The sequence below is a fragment of the Eretmochelys imbricata genome, chromosome 18 (genome assembly GCF_965152235.1).
Source record: "Eretmochelys imbricata isolate rEreImb1 chromosome 18, rEreImb1.hap1, whole genome shotgun sequence".
In the NCBI taxonomy this organism is placed as follows: Eukaryota; Metazoa; Chordata; order Testudines; family Cheloniidae; genus Eretmochelys; species Eretmochelys imbricata.
In genome coordinates, this window is record NC_135589.1 from 9,054,290 (window position 1) to 9,079,612 (window position 25,323).

General features: G+C 43.4%; 1 protein-coding gene across 2 annotated transcripts in view; it reads right to left on the reverse strand.

Annotated features, from left to right (window-relative positions):
- TMCO4 (transmembrane and coiled-coil domains 4) overlaps positions 1 to 25,323 on the reverse strand; it is an 83,532-nt gene that overhangs the window by 51,009 nt on the left and 7,200 nt on the right. The window contains exons 2-6 of one of the 2 annotated variants that reach the window (XM_077837255.1): positions 22,928 to 23,112; positions 20,753 to 20,927; positions 15,401 to 15,428; positions 11,758 to 11,890; positions 749 to 846 (exon numbers count right to left, since the gene is read on the reverse strand). In XM_077837255.1, coding sequence (XP_077693381.1) covers positions 749 to 846; positions 11,758 to 11,890; positions 15,401 to 15,428; positions 20,753 to 20,927; positions 22,928 to 23,106 — 613 coding nt within the window. In that variant the 5' untranslated portion in view covers positions 23,107 to 23,112. Of the gene's footprint in view, positions 1 to 748; positions 847 to 11,757; positions 11,891 to 15,400; positions 15,429 to 20,752; positions 20,928 to 22,927; positions 23,113 to 25,323 lie in introns of those variants that run through there. The other variant, XM_077837256.1, reaches the window with a different exon arrangement.

Sequence of the window (25,323 nt, forward strand, 5' to 3'; positions counted from 1 at the left end):
TATAAAAGAGGATTAACTCCACGGAAGTCAAAGGAGAAACATTGGTGTAAGTGAAAGTAAATTCCAGCCATCTCTTATTAGAAAATCCTGGGCCAATCCCACATTATTCTAATTTTGGAGAGTCTAGAGAAGATGTTGCATCTGACTCTCTCTAACACCAGGGTAAACGAGGAGAAATAAGTTTAAAGAGCCAGATCCTCAGCTGGTATGAATCTGTGTAGCTCCATCAAACCCAAGGGAGCTACATTGATTTACATGAGCTGAGGAACTGGCCATATGTTTGTATACATCTGAATCACCAAACAATTCTGCCTAATAGACCAGCTGAGAGATTGAGCTCAAGTTTGTCTGGAAAATCACCTTCGGAAGGCTGAAAAGTACATTTACTCCCATCTTCTGCATCATGTAAATCCACAGTAACTCCCCAGAAGTCACTGGAGTCACATTACCTTACTGCTGGCCTGAGAAGAAAAATGAGGGTTGACTGCCCCTAGCCCCATAGGCTTTGTTTTTGCAAAGCCCATAAGAATCTTCCTGGCTTTTGGAGTTTCCCTTGTTTCTGATTTGAACTACTCCTACTACCTGGAACGTGACAACACTGCAAGCGATGAACGTGTTAAAATTAGAACTAGTACAAAGATGGAAGCACAGCTGCTGTTGCTCAATGAATCATTTCAGAACTCCCACTCCGCGCTTGCCACCATCTGTGTAACCCAGTCAGGTCCCAGAAACTGCAGGGCAGCCTCACCTATCACTGTTCCGCCCCCTATTGTTGCCAAGCCAATCATCAAGTATCTCCTCAATTTTCTCTTCCTTTCTTTCTTTCTTCTTGATGCTTCTGCAGTTCTGGGTGGGAATAAAAATCGTGAGAGTCTGACAGATAACACCACAACACCCAGATCCGTTTGGGCTCTCCTGATTCACAGCACAGAATTTCACTATTGGGAACAGTAAACACGGTCATGCAGGTGTGCATTACGGCAACACACTTAGACATATGACCACAAAAATAAAGCCACAGATTTAAACTGAAACAAGGTAACTAATGACAAACCCCAACACAGGTGACTCACCGGGAAAATCCATCCTAACACAGGACCGCAGCTTGTACAATGAAAAAAGCAAGCATTTTAACATCCACATATTGCTTATATACACGTAACAGTGATCAAACAAGATCTCTTGAAGTTTGCAGAACACGCAACCCTTTTTTTATAGTACTGTGCAGATCACGCCATTCAAAAATGTCGCACTGAGCAGGATGGGGCCCTACAGATGAAACATGAGGGTGGATGGCTTAGGGATTGCTATTATGGGCTAGAGAGCCTTTCACTTCTAGGTCTCAGGTTTGAATCCAGCCCAGTTTGGATCGATTATCATTTGTCAGCTGTTGAGCAGCCTCTATGAAATAAGTAGGGTGGTGCAGCTCCAGTTCTCAGTAGACAAGTGCCCACAATGGAGATTGTACTACTTGGCACCCTTTGGCGGTCTCTGCAGAGACACCAAGGACTGAACTGTTCTCATCCCTAGAGAGGACCTCTCCAGTTCAAGACTTGAAGGACATTTCCAAGTTGGGGGGATGCACATTCTGTGCATAAACAGTCTCGAGGGCTGAGAATCCTTCACTATTCAGAAGCACTCATTGCACTCCTAAGGGTATGTCTACATGGTAAAAAAATCAAACAAACCCCATGTCAGTGAGTCTCAGATCCCAGATCTACAGATGTGGGCTTGTGCTAAGGTCCGAAAAACAGTGGTATAGATGGTCAGGCTCAGTCTGGAGCTCAGGCTCTGAAGCCCAGGAAGCGGGGAGCGTTTCACAGCCCAAGCCCCAGCCTGAGCCCAAATGTCTACACCACTGTTTTTAGTACTACCATACGAGCCCTGCAAGCCCAAGCCTGTAAACCCCAGCTGTGTGATTCACTGACATGGGGCTGGGTTTGCCTTAAGTGTACAGTATGGGCCTGATGCTGATCCCACTTCAGTCAATAGTAAATCTCCCCTTAATGTTAATGATACTGATTCAGACTATTACTTTTGGACCAGGCCTGTTAGATGCCGAGCAGAAAAGAATTAGGATTCCAGCAAATGTTGTGGCTCAGTGAATAAAGTTTTAAAGGCTATGTCTGGTGGTGAGGCTGGAATTGGACTTAACACCCCTCCCCCAAATAAAAAAAACCAAGCAGGCTCCACATTTGTAATCTCATTTACCTCTCTTTCTAGATACTGGCTACAAGTCAATCCTATTTAATAGCTGTTTTTATGAAAGCTACACTTAAAAGAAAAAAGTGCTACTTGCCTGCTAGGCCCTTCGAGCAACAAATCAAATCAAAGTAGAAAACTAGAGTCGCTGCGGGAAGTAAGCTGGAGCGTTGCCTTCCTGATGCTGTTTTGTGGCGGCTGGAGACTCCCCACTGGCTAACGGATACTGAGGTGCCAGGTGCCCACTGGGGCCGATTGTAATATGAGGGATAGAAAATGATATTGAAGAACCAATGATTGTGGAAAACAAATCATTTCCTTTCTCTGTGCTGCGGAAAAGTTGTTAGTAGAGGACTTAGCTTTCTATTCTTAGATCTGTTAAACAATCAAAATTCAGGCAGAGAGTGACCTCACCATACCTTACTGGAGAGAGCGGTTCCAAAGTGTTTCAGGCAACCGTACCAGCATAGCTAAGTAAGACCTAGGCTGAGTCAGCCAGTGCCCACTGGCTCCTGTTTAATTGGGCCCACTCTAACCAGCAATGGATCACAGGCTGCTCTGAAGTCTGGTCTTGCCAGTTACAGGTTAGATGGCATGCAGTTTCCTAGCTGGTGTAAATCAATGTAGGTCCTTGGTTTTAATGGAGCTACACCGATTTAAACCTGCTGAGGATCTGGTGTTAGAGAAGATCAGTAAGAAGGCAGGCAGTGGCAGCACGTGGGTGCCCAGCTCAGAGGCTCAGCTTTAACAAAGGAAGGAGGAAACTAAAGTGCTTGTACTGGGATCAGTGTTTGGGAATCACAGTGCTACAGCATTTCAGAGTAGCAGCCGTGTTAGTCTGTATTCGCAAAAAGAAAAGGAGGACTTGTGGCCCCTTAGAGACTAACCAATTTATCTGAGCATAACCTTTCATGATCTACAGCTCGCTTCGTCGGGTGGATTCAGTGGAAAATACAGTGAGGAGATTTATATACACACAGAACATGAAAAAATGGGTGTTATCATGTATGATATGTTTGATAACACCCATTTTTTCATGTTCTGTGTGTATATAAACTTCTTTTCTTTTAGTGCTACAGCACCGTCCTAGACACCGCCCCTTCCAAATAACTTCGGACACCAGCAGTAGGTCTCAGATTTTATGGCCGGAGGAAAGGTATTTGCTCTGTTTATTCACGAATTGCTGATCAAACTTGTTGATCAAACTCAAGCTGCAGAGGATCCTCCTTCTCATGCCTTAGTCCACAACATGCCCTAATTGCCCGTGTGGCTTCACAAACAACTCTCTCCTTCCAGCTGGAGCCCTGCCATCTGATCCTGAAGCAAAACACTTAGGTGCTCAAATCCATCAAATTAGCTTTTATTTAAACTGGGCTTTTTAGCAAAATGCTCAGGATCAGTTCTGACCTCAACTATCTCAGAGCAAATCCACTGACATTTGCATCCATGTAAACTGAGATGTGAACATGTGCTAGATAGCTTAAGGTACATGTAGCCAGACTGCAAAATGGAGACTCCTGCTAGAGAATGAAGAATTGCTTTGTGATTCTACTGGTAAATGCATACGCCGCTCTTGCCATTGCCTTGTGGAAAGCTCATAGAGTAGCAATTCATGGCTATGCGATATTACCGGAACAAATAGCTCAATAAAGATTGTGGTATTCTGTGATTGTCTGATGATTACCTGTTCCCAAAGGTTGCTGATCTAAGGCCCAAGAAACAGGGTGACGTACGCAGTTCTGAGCTGATCTATTATGAACTTATAACCAGAGAAAAACCCCTTGGTGGGGTTTGAAGGACTGACTCCTGCCAGAGCTCCGCTGGAGTTGGCTATGGGGGGGGGGGGTGATTTCTGGTAAGCTTATTAGCATTGTTTTAAAGATGTTTTCTCTGTAATCTTTTCACCTTAAGAATAAATGTGCTTGCTGTGACAGGGTCAGGCCAGATGGCTACAGGAGAGTGATATAAGGTAGATATATGAACCCCAGATTAAGCAGATCCCTTTTCCCTGAGTAAGATAATGGCCTGTTCCAGAACAATCAGGAAGTTGCTGGAACCAATTAAGGTGGCTAATTAGGACACCTGGAGCTAATTAAGAAGCTACCAGAATCAATTAGGACAGGCAGGCTAATCAGGGCACCTGGTTTTTAAAAGGACCTCACTTCAGTTAGTGAGGTGTGTGCGAGGAGCTGGGAGCAAGAGGTGTGCAAGAAGCTGAGAGTGAGTAGGCGTACTGCTGGATGACTGAGAAGTACAAGCGTTATCAGACATCAGGAGGAAGGTCCAGTGGTGAGGACAAAGAAGATGTTGGGAAGAGGCCATGGGGAAGTAGTCCAGGGAGTTGTAGCTGTCACGCAGCTGTTAAAGGAGACATTATAGAGAGCTGCAATCCACAGGGCCCTGGGCTGGAAGCCGGAGTAGAGGGTTGGCCCGGGTTACCCCCATTCCCCCAACTCCCTCTTTGATATAAGAGAAGTTGACCTGGACTGTGGGTCCCACCAGAGGGGGAGGTCTCTGGCCTTTCCCCCGACCCATTAGGTGAGCCAGCAGAGGCTGTGGGGACTGTTCTCCTCCTTTTCCCCATGCTGGCCAGTGATGAGGTTAGCCGAGTAAATGGCAGGTTTGTGCCACTAACAAAAGGAGCCAAACTGAGGACTGCCGTAAACCTCTGAAGCGAGCAAATCCGCCAGAAAGCACGGGACCCACCAATACAGGCTTGGAACTTTGCCACATTGCTTAGAAAGAGCTGTGTGGTAACTTATTATGCTGTTCGTAGCCTTCGTAGAGTATGCAAAGCATAGACGCTGGCCAGGTTAGGCACTCTGGCTTGCTTGGAATAATACAGTGTAGGCAAGGAACTGTGCAGCCAGGAAAAATCCCTGTCAGGAAGGAGGGAGATTCAGGTCTCCGCCCAAGGGAGGTGACAGCTGAGGAGTCAGGAGACTGGAGTAGGTGCCCTTGGTGGACCACAAGAGGGAAATACAGGTGCAGTTGCCTTGAACTGTGACATATGTTATTATGAAAATACAGTCATTATTGCCCTTTATTGTAGGCATTTAAGCTGCAATATAGTAAGACCGTAAACCAGTCATGAAACATAAGGAATCAATATCAGTTTTGTTAGTCAGTGCCAATCGGTTCACACCACAGCCCTTGTTTGTCAGTCTTTGAAGAAATACTGAATGTTAAATAGGATCATAGGAAGTGCCAAACTAGTCCGCTCAGAACTTTGGAGCGGAGCCGAGAGCTGGAGCGTGGAGCAGCTCCGGAGCAGTGGAGCTGCAGGGTTTTGCCTGGAGCTGGAGCACAGATCCAAAGCCCTGGCTCCACTGACCTATTTCTGACAGTGGCCAATACCAGCTTCTTAGGATGAAGTTATATGTACAGAGGACAATTATGGAATGGCCTGAAGATGAGGACGTTTCTTCCTAACCCTCTCATTGTTTGGCTTAAGCCCTGAAACATGAGAATTTATATCCCTTCCAAACTTGGAATTTTTTAAAAATCCCAGCTAACATAACTGTGGATACTTTCATTATCCATACAATTGTCTAATCCTTTTGGAATCCTGCTAAGCACTCTCTATGTTTGATAAAGAAAACTTTAGAGCAAGTCCCAAACTTTTGTACTGTGCAGTTTTGCTAAACACAACAGGCAGAGAATGAAACAGTGGGTGAAATCCTGGCACCATTGAAGTCAATGGCAAAACTCTCTTCAACATCAAAGGGGTGAAGGTTTCCTCAGTAAATATATATATCCTTTTTAAAACATTACTTATTTTTACCTCATTTTGCATATTATGCAACAGAAAACCTCTAGAAGCTGAGAACATCTGTGCTGCCACTAAGGGCTACATCTTTAACAACTTACGATTTCCCAATGTCTGCGTGAAAAAGTGCATGTGGCATGATTCCATAGGCAAATGGATCTTTTGACACTTTGTCTATTACATGTGCAGTTATTTAATTATCCAGTTAACCCTCCCCACTTGCAGGGCCCTAGAGCTCGGGCTCCAGCCCGAGCCTGAATGTCTACACAGCAATTAAACAGCCCCTTAGCCTGAACCCCATGAGTCCAACTCAGCTGGCATAGGCCAGCTGCGGGTTTTTAATTGCAGTGTAGACAAACCCACAATGGTTAATGTTGTAGTAGTGCCTATGAGCCCCAGGCATGGGCCAGGAGCCACTGTACTAGGCACTGTAAAAAACCCAGAATAAAAAGACAGTCCTTGCCCCAAAGAGTTTACAAGTTACAGAAGTGTGTTAAGAGGCTAGCATTATCACGGAATGATAAGACTACTCCTTTGCACTTTGACAGTGTTAGTCACCTGAGGATCTCTTTGCACTTTACAAAGGCAAGTAGATTTTACCCCCATTTTATAGATGGGGAAGTGACTTGTGTAAGGGCACGCAGTAGTCAGAGTCAGGAGAGGAGCGCAGATCTCCCCCCGCCAGGTCACGGCCCTGAACACAAGACATTTAATATACCATTATTTTTGCTAACTAGCATCGACATTTCCTGAGAATATTCCTGTGCCCTATTCCAAGGTAACATTTGCTTATATTCTCCTGCGGTAGTGTACCTTCTCCTACAGGACTGGAACCTTCACTGCCTAATGGAACTCCTTCAGTCTTAGTGGTTCTAGATGGTATTTGCTCCCGTGTGGATGAATGAACATGCTAAGATTCTACTGGGGACAGATTGGGAAGCTGCTCAAGAGTTATAGCTGCCCTTTTCAATGCAGGGCCTTAAATGGTCCATCATCACAGGTGTCTGTATGATCTTCTGCTTGCAAGGCTTTTGTCGTTGTCTGAAATTATCCATGCCACGCTTTATCATCAGAGGATGGAAAAGAGTAGAATTGTTGGTGGTACCAGCAGATCTTCTACAAAGCAGAGAGGCACATCTCCCTCTTGTTTCCCTAACCAGAAATTGAAAGACATCAAGAGAACAGGAACACAGCTGGCCAGCTCTCATGCCTGGTAATGAGGGGTGGAAGGTATCTGGGTTCAGGGATAGTTGGCGGCTAAATCCTGTCTATAAATACAATATCATAAAACTATCATCAGCAGAACTTTAACCTTCATTGCAGCCTGGTTATAGCAGGCACCCACTGCCTTTGAAAGCTCCTACATTACTGGTATTTCACACTGCCTTTACAGTGGCTTGTACTTTATGGTTCATAGTTGGGTTATAAGGCTGTTGTTTCCACACGGGTAATTACCTGCCTATGTTTGGTTATTCTATGCCCTCAGTGACTTCAGATTTGCAACTACTTCTCCTGTACCATAAACTGTTTCAGCCAGATTTTATAAGTAGAATTATAGCTCATTCTCCAGTGATCATAGAATCATAGAATATCAGGGTTGGAAGGGACCTCAGGAGGTCATCTAGTCCAACCCCCTGCTCAAAGCAGGACCGATCCCTGACTAAATCATCCCAGCCAGGGCTTTGTCAAGCCTGACCTTGATGATGAAAGGATGTAAGTAGATTTTATTATGCAACTGATATATAACTTGTCACACTTTTCAGTTTCTTGTAAGACAATATTTAGTGCTCTATGCAACAACACAGAAGTTCACATCTGTCATGTCAGATACCAATAACAGTGATTTAAATATTTGGAACACTGCTATGTAGATGCTGTGACAGAATCTACCCCTTTATCCATTCCCTACACATTACTGAAATAATGTTTGTTCAAGATATGTCTTGTAAGGTGTCATTTGAAGACTCAATTTGCTAGTCAATACTGTCCTGATAAAATGTGTATGGCAACATTGTATGTGAAGTTATAAGATTTCCCTGTATGCTGTTATTAACATATGCTCCAAACTGAGGTTGACAAGCAGGTCTGTCAAAAGAACGTGTGCTCTGCTTAATGTGCATTTAAGCAGTAAACAGAGTCATCAAGCAGGAAGGGAGACAATGGGAGTTCAAACAGGTAGGAAAACCAGCAAGGAACAGACTTACCTATAGATACTCTGTCTCCTGAATCTCAGCTAGAAATGTTTTCCAAGAGGGGTACTGACACCATAAAAAGGAGGAATAAATGTCCCAAGGCATCCGCTCCTCTCTTTCTGTCCATCATTTCATGGCATGAGAAGGGACAAAGGAACATTAAACAGGAGAAGAGGTCCTTGCCTAAGAAGTTTGGCCAGTAAGACTGGTGAGAAAAACTCTGCTTTGATTTAACATAGTTTGTTAAGTTAGGCATTAGCTCAGTTTTATCTTTATTTTTCTTGTAGCCATTTCTGACTTTTATGCCTCATTACTTGTATTCACTTAAAACCTCTCTTTGTAGTTAATAAACTTGTTTTTCTGTTTTATCTAATCCAGTGTGTTTAAACTGAAGTGTCTGAAGAACTACTTGAATTAATAAGCTGTCATATTATCACCTTCAAGAAACACTGGACTTAACGTACTTGTATTGTCCAGGAGAAGGCTGGGCAGTATAGGACATACATATCTGGGGGGAAATCTAAGACTGGGAGTGTTCTGGGGTCACCCTGCAGTTTAACCTAGGCTGGTAAGAGCCAAGGTGTGGCTGGCTGCAGCACGCACACAGACATAGCTGGGAGTGACCTGCTGAAGGCTGTTGGTGAACAGTCCAGACCGGAGGCTACAGCAGCAAAGCAGTGTAAAGCGCACCCCAGGTAAGAGGGCGCGGTGACACAGCTACTCGTTACTCTAAACTGTGCCCTGGGTATGTCACAGATGCCCATATATTGAAAATCTAATTGTGCATGCACTGGGCCACATGCAAAAGTTTCTGCATCAGAAGATACAGGAGCAAATCTTTTGTGTTACAAGTACAGGGTAAAAATGCATATGGAGAGGCTGCCAATGTCTTGGCTGGCAAGGGCTGTCCTAGGGAACCCCTTTAAAAGGCAGAAGCAGTGCAACCTCATGCTGGACTCCTTTTCCTAGGAAACTCTGTGAGGCTAGAGTGGGGTATGATTTTGTATTTTCCACCCCTCACCTAGCCCTACTCACCACCAACATAGGGCCACCTTCTCCCTGCTAAGTTCCAATGTTGCGAAGAGCCCTCTGTGGGCACTGACGTAGTGGTAGCTGAACTCATGTACAGGGAGTGGGCGGGAAGAGACACCCATGTTTGGATCTCTGGGGGCAATCTGACTCGATGACAGGATCAGTGAATGGCAGCGTAAGAGCACAACAGAAATAACCATCATTATCATCATCACAAGACCAGGGCAGAGTACTTAAAATACCATCAAAACAACTAGGCAGATAGTGGGTCAAAGGCCAAAGCGACTGCACCAGGACAGAGAGGAGGAAACCTGTCATGGGGAAAAAAAAGACAGGGGTGAAGGAAAGACTATAAATATGGGGCTGACTGTGGAGATACCAAAGCACACTTTGGGGAGAAGATGACTTTGGCTGTTGAAAAGCATGAGGAATGGGCTAAGACTGACGCCAGTCAGAAGTAAGTTCCATATTGTAAGGCCCACTGCAGCCAAGGCGTGCCCTCCTGCTAACTCAGGCTAGAAGGAATCCTTGAAAGACCGGTGGTATCTGAGCTGAGGTTGACCGAAAAGGATCCTTTGGAATATATCCAAATGAAGAGATGTACTGAACAGCTTCTCATTTCGATGCATAGCAAAGCGATGTACTCCTCTTCCTGAGTGTTAGCAAATATATTTTCTATTTATCGAAAGTCCAGGTAGGACACTCTAAATGCCATTTTCCTCACCCTGTCCCTTGCCAATATTCCTCAGCCCAGACCTGGAGGGACCATCTTTAGGAATGAATGTTGTGCTCAGTTTCCACATTCGTTTATTTAGTCTCTGGGGCCTCTCTGTTGAGACTGCCAACGAGGGGACCAATGGTAGTAATAGTTTTTGTTATCTGGACACCAGATTGTTTCACATAGACTGCTAGCCAAAAAGCTTCCAATAGTAACAACGTCTGATTCTGACTGACCATAGCTGAATTTGAACCAATGACTAAGAGGTGAACTCGAGAGACTCCATATCCCAATTTCCAATCTCTTAAGCCATCCGCTCCCCCACAAATAATGCTTAAGGCTCCTCTTCCTTATGATCTGGTTGTTAGTACCTAAAGGAAAGTTTTCAAAGCAAAGCTTCTAACGTATATAATGAAATTCTGCACACAACGCTGGCCTAAGAAGTCATGCACACGTGCAACATCCATTGGGTTAGGTTGTGGTTCCTCTAAGACCCCAGGAACTGAGCTCCAGTCTGAACAAAATATAATGACCCATTGTTGTAATACCATCTCGAAGGGTAAAGAACTTTGCAAACTAATCAAAAAATGTCACCCTCACTACGTGCATTCTCACACACTCCTGCCTGAGACTGAGTCCATTTCTACCAGCCGCAGTACAAAAAAAATCCATCAACAGTGACCCTTGCTCCTGGATTCCAGTAAAACCCCATCCTGCTCAGCCATTCACAACCTTTGAGATTATTTGGACTACGCATTTTTACAATAAAGTCATTAACGAGAAGTTTGTGAGACAAGCTGTTCAGAAAACCCACGGTGACATCTGAACAACACGGGGTCACTGAGACTGATTAATGCGTTTATTAGCACTTGATTAGATTAAGCTAATAAACTTGTTGTGTTTACGCAGATCTCCTGCAAGTGAATTAAAACACACCATTCACCACACTGCTGAGCCTCCACCGGCTCCCTCTGCACAACAACTAAAGTACTGTCCACTCTATCCCCAAGCCAGCACAATCCAAGGGCGTTATTGCTTTGGCAGTTTCATAATGAAGATTCTTATTATGAGGGTGAAATGAATTATCTTAAATATTAAGACCAAAGGACCAGATTTACAAAGGTATTTGGGCACCTAAAGATGCAGATAGGTGTCTAGCAAGATTTACAGAAGTGCCTAAATTGATTAGCGCCTAACTCCCATTGAAGTCAAATCTCACCAGGCACCTATTTGCATTTGTAGGCACCTAAACACCTTTCTAAACCCAGTCCCAGATCCTTAGCTGGTGTAAACCAGAGTGGCTCCACTGAAGTCACCAGCTGAGGAACTTAAGCTAAAAGTCTGTAGTAATATCATAGTGGCAGAGGCATTACTGTAGAGATGGGGATTAGACTGGGATTGAACAATGATAATAATACATAGCACTTACTTTGGGGCCTCATTCTTCCACCTTTACTTATACTCATTAGGACCTTACTAGTGAGTATTCCAGTTGAAATAACCAAAACTGTCTGTTGACCAGGGCGCTACACACTTTAAGTAAGGATGGCAGAGAGGTAAGGACCCAATCCAGGGAGGCGCTGGGTGGCCTTCAGCATCTTGCAGGGTTTGTCCTCAGTGCCCATATTTTCAGAGCGCTGAGCATTCACAGCTCCAACTCATGTCAACTGGACCTGTGAACACCTCTGAAAAAAATCAATCCATAATTGACTAGCTTAGGGTCACAGGAGGGAGTGTCAGAGAAGGAACTAAAATGCAGGCAATTCACGGTGAGCTTACATGCTGGGAGAAGAGCCTGTTGTAAACCCATAGCTGACGCAAAGCTCTATTACAAACACTCTTACTCTGACGCTTCCTCCTTCTGCTCCTTCAGGCTCTCAAGTAGGGACTCCTCCAAGACTTCCAGTTCCTCTAAAGGGATTCTCAGCAGCCAAGTGACATGGCAGATCAGCACCCTCGCTCGGGCATCGTAATAGCCTTAAATAGATGGAAACAGGGAATCGATCAATTTTAATCAGATCAGATCAAATAGCAAATGTTGCACTCTGCTCTGGGTGGTGACTGTTTATACAGTACTGAGATAGCATTGTCTATCCTTTCAGTTCATGCCAGCATATCCACGGATTTGGGAGAAATGAGGTTTCACCAATTAGAACATGGTAAAGCACAGGACTGTGAATTCATTAGCTCCATTGAAGTCAATGGACCTGGGCTGATTTACAAGAGCTGAGGATCAGGACCTACGTGCCCACCTAAGTCATGTTATCGTGAAGCATTCCTTGCCCACAAAACTCCTCACTGTCAGCAGAGATTCACTATAACAGCCTACGTGATAAAGAATCTCTATCACAGCAGGAGTTGTTTAGGACCTCTCGTCACCCTCTCACAGTAAGGGAGCACTGGCAATTGTGGAGAGGTGGGTCATAACTTCATTCCCAGGAGGGAGAGGCTGCTGCAAGACCAGTGCCAAAAACAATATGAAATAGACTTGTGGGGAAAATGAGGCAGCTCCCAACATCTAAGTGACAACGCAAGATTTATTACCTTGTCTAAATGTCCCTCCAGATATAAGCTTTAAATTCGGTGCTTCTCATTTGTTATAACAGGGAGACTGGAGTTTAATAATAAAAACAGATCCAGCTACAAGCTAGCTTTGGTATATGTACATTGCTGACAGCTGTTTGCACTTATTCTTCACTGCATGAGCTGAAGGAATGGACAATGCAATCTGACAGCATTCAGTGGTAAAAAGAGTTACTCTGGGGCTAGGAAGCAGGAGCCCTAAAGAAAAAGATATTTTAAGCAGATTAGATTTTAAACATTTTGTGCCAGATCTACTCCTTGTCCTGTGCACATCTCCACAGCATTGTTCTCTTGTTTTCATAACGTATTCTGGGTGCACTTGGCATGAAAGATGGCATTGCATTTTAAGGATGTGCGTGTGAAGATACCAGCTTGAAACATCTAGCAAGTCTGTGAGAGACCGGATATGGAGATAGGTTAACCACTATCTGTGAAGTGCTATCTGTTTAGATTAGGTATTTATCTAACCCCAATCACTATAGGATCTGAGAATGTCACAGTCTTTAATGTATTTATTCTCACAATATCCTTGTAAGGCAAGGAAGAATTAGTAGCCCCATTTCACAGATGGGAACCCGAGACACAGAAAGACTAAAGGCTGGATAATGTTATGAATAGGGCCCTACTAAATTCACAGTCCCTTCTGGTCAATTTCATGGTCATAAGATTTTAAAAATAGTAAATTTCATGATTTCAGCTATTTAAATCTGAAATTTCACAGCGCTGTAATTGTAGGGGTCCTGACCCAAAAAGGAGTTAGGGTGGGGGGTCACAAGGTTATTTTAGGGGGGTTGTGGTACTGCTACCATTACTTCTGCACTGCTGCTTGCAGGGTGCTGCCTTCAGAGCTGGGCGCCTGGCCAACAGCCGCCACTCTCCAGCCGCCCAGCTCTGAAGGCAGCGCAGAAGTAAAAGTAGCAATACCACAATCCCCCCTACAATAACCCTGTGACCCCCTGCAACTCCCTTTTGGTCAGGACCCTCAATTTGAGAAACTTTGGTCTCCCCCGTGAAACTGGTATAGTATAGGGTAAAAGCACACAAAAGACCAGATTTCGTGTGGGGACATCAGATTTCACAGTCCGTGAAGCATTTTTCATGGCTGTGAATTTGGTAGTGCCCGAGTTATGAGCAATGACCGCGTCTGTAGTTACACTGGCTCAGCTGCCTGACCCGGGATTCACTGGGATGAGATACCTAACATTTTTGAGGATCTGGGCCTAAGTGACTTGCTGAGGTTACACAAGAAGTCTGTAGCAGAGCAGAGAATTGAACCCAAGTCTCAGGCTACTGCCAGAACCATAGAATCATAGAATATCAGGGTTGGAAGGGACCCCTGAAGGTCATCTAGTCCAACCCCCTGCTCGAAGCAGGACCAATTCCCAGTTAAATCATCCCAGCCAGGGCTTTGTCAAGCCTGACCTTAAAAACTTCTAAGGAAGGAGATTCCACCACCTCCCTAGGCAACGCATTCCAGTGTTTCACCACCCTCTTAGTGAAAAAGTTTTTCCTAATATCCAATCTAAACCTCCCCCACTGCAACTTGAGGCCATTACTCCTCGTTCTGTCATCTGCTACCATTGAGAACAGTCTAGAGCCATCCTCTTTGGAACCCCCTTTCAGGTAGTTGAAAGCAGCTATCAAATCCCCCCTCATTCTTCTCTTCTGCAGGCTAAACAATCCCAGCTCCCTCAGCCTCTCCTCATAAGTCATGTGTTCTAGACCCCTAATCATTTTTGTTGCCCTTCGCTGGACTCTCTCCAATTTATCCACATCCTTCTTGTAGTGTGGGACCCAAAACTGGACACAGTACTCCAGATGAGGCCTCACCAATGTCGAATAGAGGGGGACGATCACGTCCCTCGATCTGCTCGCTATGCCCCTACGTATACATCCCAAAATGCCATTGGCCTTCTTGGCAACAAGGGCACACTGCTGACTCATATCCAGCTTCTCGTCCACTGTCATCCCTAGGTCATGGCGCCATCCTGCCTCTCTGCTAACTCACAGCTTGGTTTCTGCTTTTCCAGCACAGGGATAAATAAACTTGCGAGGCAAAGCCATGAAAATACTACTTTGTATTATTTCAGAGGGATGTAGAAACCTTTATTGTAATAGCTGCCTAACGTTCCAGTTTTCCATTAAAAATAAACTGAGAAAGCCAAAGAAAAAAAGCCACTTTCTCCTGAGGTGGATGAGGTTTAACAACAATAAATTAACTTCAGTCCTGTGCAAAGGTGAATTGAAAACACAGTTGCAAAGTGCAGCCATTGATCTGAAATGAAGACTTTGCTACAGTTAGGCATTCTTTATATCTTTCCAGTAATTTAATCCACCTCCTGGATTAAAACAAAACATTCACTTGTGAAAGAAAACAAAAATATTATCATTTGTTCAAAATAGGCTTCACAGGAGATCAAGAATTTATTCCCTGAAAAGGTCACCAGTACTTGAAGTAACTTGCAGAACAAATAGTTTAGCTGGAGATTTTCAAAATGGCCTGATTGACTTTCAGTGGGAGTTGGGTACCTAAATTTCACAAGCCTCTTTGAAAAATAAATCATTTAAATTATTTAGCATCAGAACTTTTCTGACACAGGACACATTTGCATGTTAAAACATGATGGAAAGAGGCTTGTAGGTTAGAGTGAGATAAGGAGATCACCAAGCAGGACAGATTCATTAACTGTAGGTTACTATTAAACATTTATATTACAGAACAAAAATTGGTTTTCTTGAAGTTAAAGCAAGGAAACAGCGTGCTGCTGACATTAAAAGAACGGAAACAACATTATAATAGTTGAGATGATATAGTCACCTTTGGAATAAGATTTTGTTATACAGTACGTGATGTCAATAAGTCTATATTATAAAAGCTCGTTAAAAACAAATTAGAACACTCACCATCCTTAAGAGAGAAGGACACAAGATCCTAAAACAAAATATGAAACAAGTTAAATTTTGATGGCATTTTACCCAAAAATCTTAAATAAAATAATGAATTAGACATACACTATAACTGAGTGATTGCAGCATATCCGTATATGAATATGAGAAGCCATGGTGGATCATTTCAGTAAAACAATATATATCAAAGCCAGATGCTTTAAACACAAAGGTATGCATACCCTGCTATATGTAATTGGGCAGAAACAGTCACCCGTAAATGGTAGAACAATTCACTTATGTATAAAGGAACAGTGTGTAAATTTATCACAGATGATCATATCACCATCAGATTGCACCAACCAATTATACAGGGCTTGTGAATCTGGAGATGTGGGTTCCGTCTCTGCCACAGACATGTTGTGTGACTTTGGTCAACTTACTTAGGACCAGATTTTCAACAGAGGTCTCCAAGTTTTGGGTGCCTAAATTGGAGCACATTAGGCCTGGTTTTCAGAAGTCCTGAGCTTCCATAGGTCTAGCTGAAGTCAATGGTAGCTAAGGGTGCTCAGCTTCTCTGAAAAACCAGGTCTCTCAGGGTAGGTTTACACAGCAGTTAAAAACACATGGCTGTTTAATTGTGGTGTAGACTTTTGGGCTTGGGCTCCAGAACTCGGACTCCAGCCTGAGCCCGAACATCTACAACACAATCAAACAGTCCCTTAGCCTGAGCCCTGTGATCCTGAGTCAGTTGACACGGTCCAGTGGCGGCTGTTTAATTGCAGTGTAGACATACCCTCAGGCTGAGTACCAGAATTAATGGTCACTTTTAAAGATGTTTGAATTTAATTGATCTGGGCCTCAGTTTTCCCATCTGGAAAATGGACAGAGTAATAGAGGCCTTTCACATATAGGCTGTGAGGATTAATTATGAGCTTAGATGGAGGGTGCTAACGAAGGACAAAGTGCTGTTGTTATTACTGTGTTCTTCTTTTGTTTCATCACTCACAATGTTTAAGGTTGTGTGCACACAGCATACAGTACTGATTCAGTTGACATGCCTCTCTCTCGCCTACCAGGAAGACGTTGTGAAGAAAAGCCAGACGTGCATTTTTATAGGGAAAATCCTGGAATCTCTTTGGAAATGAGGAGCACAGCTGAAGAAGCAGGATGCTGCAGAACCAGGATGCTGCCAGGGAGTTTTTGATTATTAGTCCCACTGTGCCTAAGCATAATTTGCGTTCTAGAAACTCTTCCAACCCTCTTTCCACCCCCGAGTATAGGAAATCTGAAATGGTGAGTAAGCTGCTCTTAGCCAATTGCTAATGCAAGAGGAGGAAAATATAGATACTCCCAAACCCAATGTAACTCCCTGGACTCTAATATTATTCCCAGTTGGAGAAGGTTCTGCTGTATAATTCAGATGTGCAAATCAGTTACATGAATACAGATGGGGGAAGGAGCTTCTTGCAAATAGGGAGGGCTGAGGGATAAGAAGGGAGTGACGGGAGATTCTGAGATTTGGTGGAGGGGAAGGGCAGCTGGCTCTAGGCTGGGAAGGACGATCCCCAGTGTTCATACCTGTTTTTGAGATGTACCAGACCCACAAGGTCCTGCTCCCTGCTCCCCAGCCTAATCCTGGACCCCAAAGTGGCCACTCTAACCCCTCTGGGTCATGCTCTCACCTCCCCCCTACCCCAGACACGCATGAGTTTATGCAGGAGTGGAGCCACCCCAGTGTTTCTCTGTTCTGCCACCCCTGCAGGAATAAACAGACTGGGGGAAAGTCTTTCACAGAAGAACAGGCAAACAAGTGTCAATTTACTTTAAAATCTTTACACGTAATTTAAGTGAATGATGGACATTGTTCCCAGCCATCACTTCTAAGTGGATGTTACCTGCTGACCCAGAAAAGAGAAGGACTTGGGCAGCAAACCCTTGGGGTGATTGTTGCGAGAGAACAATTCTTGATAGGTTTGACCTAGATGGGAAGCACATTCAATTGGCAAAAGTGGCTTCAATGGGAGTTGTAGGAGGCTCAGCGTTTTTTAAACTAAGGCCACTTATTTAGGTGGCTAAATATAGAGCTTAACTCCCGGCACTCATTTTTGAAATGGTCGGCCTGTCAGTTTAGTGGATTGAAGCAGGTCTCAAAAGCTGAAAGGTGGGTGCAGATATTCCGACTGACTGAGTGACAAACTGAGGCTAATGCTTATATCAGATGCTATAGATGTGCCCACCTGTTTCTATTTGTCTCAGACTTTGAACTACACTTGTGTGTGCTGTCAACTGGAACAAAACAAGTATTGATTAGTTTAGCTCAAAAATAATAGTCTGTTCTTTCTCTTCCCTTCTCAGCAGAAGTTGTGTTACGATGATCTACAAAAGAAAATGAAATTGGCTTTGTGCCCTTGTTTGCTTCTTTATCATGTATGAAGTTGGCATAAGGGGCTCTTTTAAACAGTCTTCCAACTGCTTGTTTTTTACATTTGAAATTCACATCCTGCTTCTCCTGTAAAACTCTATGGACCACTAAAGCAGTGGTTCTCAACCTTTCTAGACTACTGTACCCATTGCAGGAGTCTGATTTGTCTTGCGTGCCCGCAAATTTCATCTCACTTAAAAACTACTTGCTTACAATATCAGACATAAAAGTACAAAAGTGTCATAGCACACTATTATTGAAAAATTCCTTACTTTCTTATTTTTACCATATAATTATTAAATAGATCAATTGGAATATAAATATTGTACTTACATTTCAGTGTACAGTATATAGAGCAGTATAAGCAAGTCATTGGCTGTATGAAATCTTAGTTTATACAGACTTCGCTAGTGCTTTTTATGTAGCTTGTTGTAAAACTAGGCAAATATCTAGATGAGTTGATGTACCCCCTTGGAAGATCTCTGCATACCCCCCGGGGTACATGTACCCCTGTTTGAGAGCCACTGAACTAGAGAACTAGTAGTTTTGTGACACCACAGAATCCAAACTTGTGAAAAACCCAATGGAGAAAGGGAAGTGATTTTTATTCAGACTCTTTGGATTTTGTATATTTTTGTTAATACTTATTTAACTCAAAAACCCAACAAACAGCAGGAAGAGAAGTTGTTTTGTTCAAGAGTCAACACTCTTTCCCCAACAACAGAGAGCTTCTAATCCACATTTCAGGGTCACCCAAGGGAGGTCCCTTGAAGAAAAACAGTGTAAACCAGATATTTTAGATATTTCTAAGTCAAGTCAAGCAGGAGTAACAAGCTTTCAGCTCTTCTTTACATACCAAAAAGAAATAAAAAAGGGCACAAGCTCAATTTTGCCCTTTCTTCAGGTCACTTTTAATAACTCTCTCTCTAAAAAGTTTACTAGCAACTTTAAGTTCCTTACAACAAAAAGATTATTTGAACACATTCCAAGAGAGAGTTTACTAGTTTTCATTGAAGGTTTATTTTTACTGAGCTGCTTTATGTGTGCAAAGTAATCTCCATTCATAGTATCGCTACTGTCTTTCTTGCCAGAGCTAACTGTCCTTAAAAGATTCAGCATACCAACACTCAACTGTATCAGTCACCCAAAATGAACATAAATAATACCCATAATCCTCAAGATTTCACTCAATCGACAGATTCTGTTTAAAATACGCTGTGAAGATGGGGAAGAATGCTAACGACATTGATAAAAATTGGCCTCTCTCCTCACAGATTCAAGGAATGGGGACAGACATCAGAGGGTTGGGAATTTAAGAGCAGAAGTGTAAGAAAATTACAACGGGGAGAAAAATACAGCATTCAGAACAGACAGCGGAAGATGGCCTTTAATCTGTAATATCCACAAGAATGTGTCTTTACAAACATCAAGATATGACTTATGTTCAGTCCTCCCTGCCACTTCACAACAAAGAAAAGAAAATCTCAGCCCTGGGCAGACTGTGCCCAATGTGCAACAGAAGGTAAAAAGAAGTACTTCTGTACATCCCCATAGACTACTCAGCCACCTGCCTTCATGCATCATCCCTTTGGCATCATTGCACAACAATTATCAAGCAACAATCCTAAAAAAGCACACTCCATAGCACTAACAGGAACTTGTCACTGAATTCCAGAAGTCTATGGTTATCAGAACTCAATCAAATAAATCACAAAAGTAAAGTGAAAAGAAAAGGAGTACTTGTAGCACCTTAGAGACTAAGGTGCCACAAGTACTCCTTTTCTTTTTGTGGATACAGACTAACACGGCTGCTACTCTGAAAAGTGAAGTGAGTACATGCAGGATACAGAGACAACAGGAAAGCACAGAATGGCTGGATAAAAGCAGTCAAAGGTCTGTCTCTTAGGTTGTTTACCTTCGAGTCACAAGAAAACGCTGATCTCAGTTTGAATATGTGGCGGTTCCCACCCACCAAAGTGTTTTGCCAGTTACGTCAGAAAAAGTCTTGGGGGCATCGGCATATAGTGACCTTTTCCCTATATAATTCCTCATGTGAGCTATTTCAAGAAGTTCAGCTGTTCTTCCAGTGAGAAATACAACTACTCTAAACCTCGTCTCAGAATCACCGAGAGAATCAGTTGCTAAGACTCCTATATTCTACTGTTCTCTTCAAACCAAAGACACAAAGTCCCTGGACATTCAAGAACAGTCTCTGTTGTACACCCCCGAGCGACATAAGTTACGCTGACACAGGCTGTAGTGTGGACATAGCCTTAAAGTAGGTATGTACGTTTACTTTAAGACCCTTTACACTGCCTGAGCTGAGTAAAGTGGACTCACTGTAAATGAGAATCAGGCCCATCATGTCTCAGGCCAGGTCTACACTACAAACTTGCATCGGTATAACTATGTTGCAGAGGCGGATTAACTATGCCAATGGGAGAAGCTCTCCTGGCGGCAAAGTTGCATCTTCACTAACTTGCAAGCACAGCTGCAGCTTTTTAAGCATAGATCTGCCTTAAGCGTTCCACTGATTTCAGTCAAATGCAAATGGGGAGGAGGAAAACAGAGCAGCAGTAGAATGGGAGCAGTGAAAGGGTTAATAGTTCTCCCATTAGAAGGAAGGGCTTTATGCACTGGGTGGTGTACATCAAAGACTCTAGGCATCACTTATTCAGTGGAATCTAGCCAGGTCAGATGTCTAGGACTCACACACTATAGGAATGGATGGATGGATGGATGAATGAATAGAAGAGTGGAAAGTCAGTCACTCTATCTCCCCGTCCCTTTTTTTTAAACAGAAGGTAACCTGATGTTTTAAATACATATAGAATTAGGATTTACTATGCCCAATACTACAGAAAGAGAATTTCAACAACAGACAGGCAGCTCTGACAAGGCCTTTATCTACAAGCCAAATGGAAGAGGGGAAGGGATGAACTTACTTGTGTAATGATGACTGGATTATTTGACAAGACAGGATCCTTCAGCAAAATCTGAGCAAAGGTTTCTGCGCCCTCGCCACCCAAACCACTGGTGAACGCAGTCATGGCAGGCAAGACGGCGTCTGACAGCTCCAGCCATTTCACCAAGCCTTCAATGAACTCCATCCTAAAAGAGCTGCATGACAACACAAGCAATACGAGTCAAACGTTCATCATTTCCTCTTTCCTCAGTCACCTTCATTTTAGATGCTAGGTAGGAGTTCAAACACTGATTAAAAGGCATTCAAGGAACAGCCTCAGCCTTCAGCTTCTCCGCTTCAGTTTATTAAAGAAAGATGGTGAAAACAAAGAAAAAAAATTTTTAGGGGTATAAAAAACGTCCTGAGCTGTCAAGCGAGTGTTTTACGTTGCTATTTAGAGGTGACAGTGTGGTCTGTATATTACAGTGCAGGACTACAAGTTACACTAGCATTGTAATCCTGGCTCTTTTGTCACCTAGGACAAGTCACTTAACCTGTCTGTGCCCCTCTCTGTTTCAGGGGATCATAACACTTGGATTCTTCACAAAGGTGGTGCAAGATATAATGTAATGCGTGTAAAGCACTTTAGAGATCTTGACTGGTTTTTCTTGGCCTTTCACCAGGCCTTACTTTCAACTTCTAAAGATCTCTAGTTGTTCACACAAAAATCAAACCACCAATGAAAAGTCAGCAGAATATCTGAACATGATCAGCCTGTTGTGTAGGCAAGGAGGCAGTCTGGAGTGGACAGTACCATTACCCTTTGTAGGCCTGGGGCTTGGCATGAGCAGTGTTAAGAGACTCACTCTGCAGTGAAACACAAGGAAATTTTAGATGTAAAGGAAAGTAAATATGGTCGAGAAAATAACCAAGAACACCTCTAATATCAGTCTTAGGCCATATATCTCTCCTTACTGTTCCAATGCGCTATGGAAGCACAAACTTATATGAATAATACTGTTACATTTCAGAGGCTCTGACTGTAGGAATTACAGAGAAAATGAGTTTAAAACAGCTGAAAACATAAATCAAGCCCCTAATTTTCTTCCCTGCCAGAAATGAACATTGTCTAGGCATCAAATGTAGAGAAATGCTTCTGACTTGTGTAAGCTCTATACTGACGTTCTGGGAGATAAGGGTGATATATATATATATGCTTGCAGGGAAGAAAGAATAGTTAACCTCTGTCTCTGTACCACCAGAATGCAATGCCCACTGTCCTGACCCAGGATCTGACGACACAACTGAGGCAGCCTGATAGTCCAGGAGATTAAGGGAAAATTTGTTTCCATGTTTTATTCACAGTTGTATGGTGTATTTGACACTGTAAGGAGAAAAGGTTAAATTCTCAAAAGTGCCAACGTGACTTGTGCCATTGTCCCATTTTCAAAAGAGATTTAGGAGCCTAAGTCTCATTAAATGCCTTAGGGCTTGTCTATGTGGGGAAACGTACAGGCATAACTATAGTGCTGTAGTTCTACAGGTATACCGCCCCATGCGCACATGCTTATAATAAGAGTGTCCACACTACGTGTTACACCTATAATTATAGCAGTATAACCATAGTAGCATAGTTACGACAGTACATTTTCTAGTGCAGACAAGCCTTGAGATTTAAGAGCCCAAGTCACTTGGGCACTTCCAAAAATTCTACCCAAAATCTCTTTCATGGATGCCCAGCTGATGCACATTTTCTTCCTTTTGAGAAGATCTATAGGCCTTTTGCAGGGTCCAGGTAAATGCAACCTCTTTGATCAGAAAAAATACAGGCCCCTGTTATCTTGGACATGACAAACTTCTGCACGCTTTCTTGTGAGCTTTCCCAAGTGAAAGCTTTTTTCTGTAAGCTCAGGCCCTTCCTAAATCAGGGATGTACCTTCAGAAACAAAGGATCTGATCCTGAGTGGAACCTCAATTCCCATAAACTTCAGCACCTCAAAGGATCTGGTCTAAACCCTCTGATTAAACCAGCCTGCCCCTATGGCATGCTTCAGAGTCCTCTTCCTTGACCTCTGGAAGGACAGCCTCATGCAGCCACTAGTGCCAGTTTGGGGCTCTTTTTCTATATAATCTAATCTATCCCACGCACTTGATTGGCTTGTTATCAGAATCTGCCTCAGCTACTGCACAAAATCTGCTTTGTGCACCATCCTACCTTTGCTCCTTTTCAGGAAACAAGCAAGCCAGAGATATCCCACAGAGAGCTGCGTATGCAAACCTTCCTGGTTCACCCAGCTGTTTGCCCACAAGCTCACATGGCTCCTTTGCATCCGTCTCTTCAGCCATCCTGAGTCGTCTCCAAGCCCACCTGCTCCACTTCTGTTCCTCAGCCATTCTCACCTGCCATTTCAAAATAACGAAAAAACAACGGTATTTGAAAGCAGTGAGGAAAGTGACTGATAGATTTTCCTTTCCAGTGATTGCACTTCCTGGCTCTGTCTTTCATTGAGTTTGCCAAGGACAGCCTTGTGTGTTTACCCAATGGTGTGATACTGTACAAAATACACTCCTGGTGGCTTCAGGCTTCACCTTGTCTTCACCTTCAACAATTATCAAGTGTTTCCACAATACAGTTAATTATTTACACTTACACAACAGATCAGAAATCCACTTCAAGCTGCAAAGGATTTGGGCTCACTGAATACTAATGAAGCATATGCCTCACACATGCAAACCACTAAATTAACATTAGTATAAAAGCACTGCCACTTATCACAATGACTAATTTATTGCAGTCTGGGAATTTATACACCCACGCCACCCCAAAACCAAATCACCCCTCTGTTCATTATGCTGGAAGCATTTTATTCAGGGAAGAAAGTTCAGCTCAGAAGCAGCCTGATTAAAGGGAAAACTTTTGCTTTCTAACGGACTTTCCTGTTGCGATTACTGGATTTTCTACATCCCATCCTGCTTCCTATACTATGCTCAAGGCTCCCTCTCCACTGCTCACTTTGCATCCTTTGTCCACGGCCAACTCAAGTCTGCTTGGTTCAACTTCCCAGTACGTTTCCTCAAAATAGGACCTAAGTGCTGCACAGTCTTGCGCTGGCCCTCTGCACAGGGATAAATTTCCTCCTATATTCTCCTTGCTCCTCTTTCAAATCCCCCATCTATTACCCCCAATTCTCCCACCCACCTGTTCCACAATGCCTATGTTTGTTGATTATACAACCCCATTGTGTGCTATATATGTTAATCATAACATATCTATTTTTGCTTTTAAGATCCAATCCTGCACCCAATTAAGTTGATCGGGGTTCTGCTACCAATTTCATCAGCAGTGATTTTAGGATCAGCGTTTGTAAGATTTGTGGTAGCAGGAACTTTTGTTCTGTTTTGATATATGCAACTTTGCTACCGTAATGCTTTAGGCACATCTATGCTGCTAGAGAAAAGAGGCTAATAATTTTGGTAGTAACCAGAACAAAGGAAATCAGAGTGGTGTAGATTTTCAAACATTTAGGGCATTTCACAATGGTAAAAGGGTGGGTTCATATAGGCAAATAGGCTTTTAAACCACCAAACAAGGCATTAGGGCCCTGATTTGGCAAGAAAGTTGTATTCCTGCCTGGGACCGCTCACATGGTTAAAGTTAGGCATGCGCTTAAATTGCTAGCCGGGTGCTACCTGCGGCTAGGTGTGCCAATCAAGGTGTGAAAAATGTTACCTCTAGGTGTGCATCACATTGTGTGTGCTGGGCAAGGCATGAAAGGCCTGATTCGAAGTTCACTGGAGTCAACGAGAGACTCCCATTGACTTTATCAGGCATTAGGTGAGGATCTAAGTGGGCCAGAGCAAGCTTTAAGGCAGGCTGCTGTGGCTGGCATTAATCAGACCAGGAATTTCAGAGGGGGCAGATGTGCACAGACAGCATCCATATGACAATTTCTCATAAAGGAGTGCAGAACGGGACCGATCACAACGGGTGGGGTTGGGAAGAAATTTTCCCCCAGGGCAGGGACTGTGGGGGTCATTTGCTAGGACCATATCGGTACATCTCACCTAATTGATTCTCTGCCACTGCAGGGGCCTCAGGTAATGGTGCACCTCGGTTCATCCTATTCTCTGCCTGTGGCACACCACAGCTTAGTCTCTTGAGGGCTGTAGTACTTTGGTCTTATTCCAGATGTTGGGTTTAGAGTGTGGGTGGCTGGGTAGTATTAGAGGCCTGTGATAGACTGGTCTGACTAGATGATCTGATGGTCCCTTCGGACCTTAAACTCTCTGTTTAAAAATAATCATTCATCAATCAGTATCCCAAGGCAGCCTGGGTTTGTCTGCAAAGGGGGAAGAGGGCTCCTCCTGATTCAGAATTGCCTTGAAGTTATTTTAGAAATATGCAAGTTCAAGTTCTATCCTATGCAATTGCTACTGTTTAAATTCCATGAAAATCCATCGCTCTCTTCAAGAGCTGGTAATCGGCATGACTCATGCACCCGTCTTTCTGGGAACAGAGGCCCCTCACATATGCATCTCCCGGTTCTGTGACTTGACCATGCAGGTCTGAGGTATCTCAGTGTGTTCCCATGAAAACAACACAACTCGGGA